The sequence below is a fragment of the Limulus polyphemus genome, unplaced genomic scaffold, assembly GCF_000517525.1.
Source record: "Limulus polyphemus unplaced genomic scaffold, Limulus_polyphemus-2.1.2 Scaffold36, whole genome shotgun sequence".
NCBI lineage: Eukaryota > Metazoa > Arthropoda > Merostomata > Xiphosura > Limulidae > Limulus > Limulus polyphemus.
In genome coordinates this window covers 33003-38127 of record NW_013665646.1, presented here as the reverse complement: position 1 = coordinate 38127, position 5125 = coordinate 33003, and the positions used below count along the sequence as shown (strand labels likewise).

General features: G+C 35.0%; 1 protein-coding gene across 1 annotated transcript in view; it reads right to left on the bottom strand.

Moving 5' to 3' along the window:
* Window positions 1-5125, bottom strand: part of LOC106460813 (whirlin-like) — a gene marked incomplete at its 5' end in the record, with an annotated part of 71485 nt that overhangs the window by 37434 nt on the left and 28926 nt on the right. The window contains one exon of the mRNA XM_022388124.1: window positions 4346-4625. Within this exon, the coding sequence (XP_022243832.1) occupies window positions 4346-4625 (280 nt within the window). The remainder of the gene's footprint in view (window positions 1-4345; window positions 4626-5125) is intronic.

Here is a 5125-nt window from a genome sequence, read left to right as displayed (position 1 = left end):
ACTGCTAAATTAGGGACGGATAGCGCAGATAGCCCTCGTGTAACTTTGCGCGAAAATTCAAAAACAAACAAACAAGATCGATATAGAGATTAATTACTGAAAATAACAGATAAAATATAAATTTTTTTCTTAAGAAACGTTTGATAACTATCTCGACATTAAAATATTTCACATGTGAAATTTCAAAATTTTCTGCTGCATAACAGTATTTTTAATCTTTAAATGAATATTTCTTTGCATGATAGATAGGCAACATGCGGAAAAAAAATAGACATGCTTTATAAACCTTAAGACTTAATACAAAATTTGATATTTTGCATATGAAAGCATTGTAATGTTAACTGATAATGTGCCAAATTTTGTTAACATTTGCTTAATAATTTAAAAGTTATAACATGAAAACTATAACAAGCACAAAATGGTTACGAGGTCGGTCCGCAGACCACTAACTGTCATGCTGAAAGGGTTAAGGGCAGTTAGCGCAGATAGGCCTCGTGCAGCTTTGCGCGAAATTCATCAAAAAAACAAACAAACTCTCTAGTGCTAAAATTACAGTTTTAATTACCAACCACAATCTATGTAATCAGTGTATAAATATTAATAAAAATTTAAAGAACGAATAAACTAACGTCATTTCGGGTACTGTAAGTGATACATGTGCAATTTTAATTTATTATTTATATTTGTTTGTTTGTAGTTAAGCACAAAACTACACAATGAGCTATTTTGCAATCCCTCCCACGAGTATTTATATTTGTTTGTTTGTAGTTAAGCACAAAACTACACAATGAGCTATTTTGCAATCCCCACCACGAGTATTTCTATTTGTTTGTTTGTAGTTAAGCACAAAACTTCACAATGGGCTATTTTGCAATCCCCACCACGAGTATTTATATTTGTTTGTTTGTAGTTAAGCACAAAACTACACAATGAGCTATTTTGCAATGCCCACCACGAGTATCGAAACCCGATTTTTTAACTTTATAGGTCTTCAGACTTGCTGCTGTGGCATAAGAAGGAGGGGGTTTTTATTAATGAATTTCAGCATTAATGTAACAGATTTTGTGAATTTATTTTAACAAGAAACAACCTGACAAGTTACGTTCATTCGTTAATGGAATGAGTTTTCGCTGAATAATTGAATATCTTGTTAGATTCTCGGCTGAATCAATCGTGTAATATTATTTAAACCCTCTACTGAATCATTCTTATTTTTTAAGTACTCTACTGAATCATGCTTATTGTTTAAATCCTCTGCTGAATAATGAGTTATTGTTTAAATCCTCTGCTGAATAATGAGTTATTGTTTAAATCCTCTGCTGAATAATGAGTTATTGTTTAAATCCTCTACTGAATCATGCTTATTGTTTAAATCCTCTGCTGAATAATGAGTTATTGTTTAAATCCTCGCTGAATCATGCTTATTGTTTAAATCCTCTGCTGAATAATGAGTTATTGTTTAAATCCTCTGCTGAATCATGCTTATTGTTTAACTCTTCTGCTGAATAATGAGTTATTGTTTAAATTCTCTGCTGAATCATGCTTATTTTTAAATACTCTACAAAATCGTGAGTCATTGTTTAAATACTTTACTAAATCATGGACACTGTTAGATATCCTGACAATTCATGAAACATTTTGCTAGATTTTCCTGTTGGATTATGGGTCTGTTTCTAAATCCTATGCTGAATCAGGAATGTTGTTAGGTACGCTGATGAATCACAGGCCACTTTGTTTAAATATGTACTGAATGATAGGCCACTTCGTTTGTATATGCACTTAGATCCATTTCTATCAATTTGCGATTTTTGTGTGTTAAAAATGATACTTAAAGTTACAGTAAGACTATATAACTATATAACTCAACACGTAATCAAAGTGGCCCACTTTCCTAGGTCCCCCAGTGACACGGCAGTAAATTTACGAACTTACAACGCTAAAATTTTTGGTTCGATTTCATGCTGTGGACACAGCAGAGAGCCCAAAGTGGCTTTGGTCTAAAAAAACAAACAAACAAACAAAACACTTTCCTAGACAAGTCGAGTAGAAAATTACAGAAACGAAATCTGAGTGCAACAATTGCTAGATGACTCAACAAGAAAGTAGAATATTTATTTCGCCTTAGATCTCATGAACAAAGACAACCAAATTCATTTAAAAAATTCATTACACACAGTTTTACTTAATTATTCATAAACGATTAATCATTTGTAATCATATCACAGTTTATTTTACTCATTACTGTAGCTGCGCATAGAGAGAGCGCCCTCTACTTTTTGAAGGAATATTAACTTGACCGTCGGGTGAACGCACTCAAAACACACCAGGTAAATCTTACACCCGAGGCCAATGTAGGTCACTCTTATTTTTTCTAAAATATCCTGTAGTGAACAAAACAAGAACTAGTAGAGCTAGGGGTAGTAGGGGGTGAGGAGGGGGAAGTAGGGGGTCACATATACTCGTACTTGTTGTTGTTTATCTGTCCACCAAGAGGAATAGATCCCCAGATTTTAACGTTTTAAATCCGTAAACAAACAAATGATCCACCTAGGGACACATATAAACTAGCTTTTTATTTAATATATTATAATATTTGATAGATATTTGGAAGGCCAGATATGAAATGTCCGATATTTTTATGTTCTAAACGTAAGTCAATAGGAAAATTTGTCGACAAGTCAGCCTTAGCTAAGCTCATTACCATGTAGTTCAGAAGAAGAAAAATTTAATAATTTTTTCAGCATTGTTTAAGGGTGAAGTTGTAAGTTACTAGATATTTATCATACCATCAGCCCGGCATGGCCAGATGGTTAGGGCGCTCGACTCGCAATCTGAGGGTCGCGGGTTCGAATCCTCGTCCCCCCAAACATGCTCGCCCTTTCAGCCGTGGAGGCATTATAGCGTGACGGTCAATCCCACTATTCGTTGGTAAAAGAGTAGCCCAAGAGTTGGCGGTGGGTGGTGATGATTAACTGACTTCCCTCTAGTCTTACACTGCTAAATTAGGGACGGCTAGCGCAGATAGCCCTCGTGTAGCTTTGCGCGAAATTCAAAAAACAAACAAACAAAACATCATACTATCGTTCACAGCACACTAATATAAAAAACTTTTTGAAACTTATTCTCCTATGCTGCATGAATTCAAAACAGAAGCGTTTTTATTTATGACTATGCACAAACGTTTCGTTACTTCGAAAATAGTTTTTTTTTCTCGCCTGCTAGACAGTTTATATCCTGTCAAAAATTTTTGGTGAAAAAATTCTGAGAAAGGATCTATTTATATTTCATTTCGACCCGTTCTCCAAAGTTATACTAATTTGGAATAAAAATTACTTCTCATCAGTTACATTGATTAGGGTCGTAAAAGAGACCTTATTAAAGTCTTATTCAAATAATTTAATGGATGATATTTATAATGCCTTTTCTATCTGTCTCCCAATGGTAAGTTTTCGGATTTACAACTCTAAAATCCGAAGTTCGATTCCGCGTGGTGGATAGAGCGCAGATAATCCACTGTGTAGCTCAGCAATGATAAAATAGCTGTTGCTATTTTATCTCTGCCTGATAACCTTCTGCGCTTAGAGGGTTCAGAAGGGAGTTTCCTTGCTTTTACTATAGATAACTCTTCAGTAGGCTTAAAGGATCATGGCTCCCATCTTTGAGACATGTGTACATTATAAGAATGATGGTGAAATCACGTTATTCAATTAAAGTAGTCCGAGCTTTGGCGGAGGGTGTTGTTAACTAGATATCTTCCCTCTATTCTATCTGCTCAAAATTAGGCCTGGGTAGGGCAGATAGCTATTGTGTAAATTATGCACAAATGTCCTAGCGGAATAAACTTTTCACTTTTGTTGTTATGGTCATTAAACTCAATGATATTTTTTGATAAAGTTTAAAATAACATATTTCAGGAGAATAAATCCACGTTTACCCATTAGGTAGATCGAAAGCTGAGGCTTCACTTATTCCAGAAATTTTGTGTAAACTAACTCGGAAAGCTACGATTTGCTAACCCTAGAATTCATATGTCAATGCTTCCAACAAATTACCGGTAGGATAATTAGGTTAAAAAAAAATGTCATTGAAAATACTCTAACAATTACTTACTCTTCAATAAATAATTTTGGGCCTCCTGGTTTATTTATTTGACTCTATTTATTTTTTTCCATCCAAAGACTATGACTGCCTCATACTTATTTAAGCGTAGGTAATGCCCAATAATCCTATTGAATTCCAGTGATTATGGATTGCATCCTGTAGATTTTACGCTTATAGTGAATTTAAAACGTAGCATCTGATTTACAATAAAACGTTGCTAATGCTCATGCATTAATCCACCTACCTCTAGCCTTTCGTATCCATGGGAGTCTAACAACTCGCTTCCAAGGCTCCATCTTCTGTCTTCTGTCACCCGACTAGAGTTTCGACGCTCTTCGGGGTTGACTCCTTCTCCTCCACTACTGTGTCTCCTTAAAGTTAGTCGACGAAGTAGAGTCGCACTGTTAGTTTCTTTTGTTCCACTGTGGACATCAAAGGAACGATGAGGAAGTTGCCGTGGAGATTTACACGGGTATGACTTGTAATGGTTATCTGATAACTGAAGTCTTGATCCAAGAGAAATCCTTGAGAAAAATGATAACTGGGTCTTTGATTTCATTATAAACTAAATACTCAAAAGTGTTTGACTTCAAAAAGGGGAAGAGAGCTGGTAAAAGTAATGAGAAGATAACTATGATAACTGAGTCTTTGATTCGAATATAAACTAAACAATCCAAGATGTTTGACTTCAAAAAGGGAAGAGAGCTGGGAAGAGAGCTGGTAAAAGGAATGAGAAGGTAACTAAGATAACTGAGTCTTTGATTCGAATATGAACTAAACATCCAAGATGTTTGACTTCAAGAAGGGGAAGAGAGCTGGTAAAAGTAACGAGAAGGTAACTACGATAACTGAGTCTTTGATTCGAATATAAACTAAACAATCCAAGATGTTTGACTTCAAAAAGGGGAAGAGAGCTGGTAAAAGTAACGAGAAGGTAACTACGATAACTGAGTCTTTGATTCGAATATGAACTAAACAATCCAAGATGTTTGACTTCAAAAAGGGGAAGAGAGCTGGTAAAAGT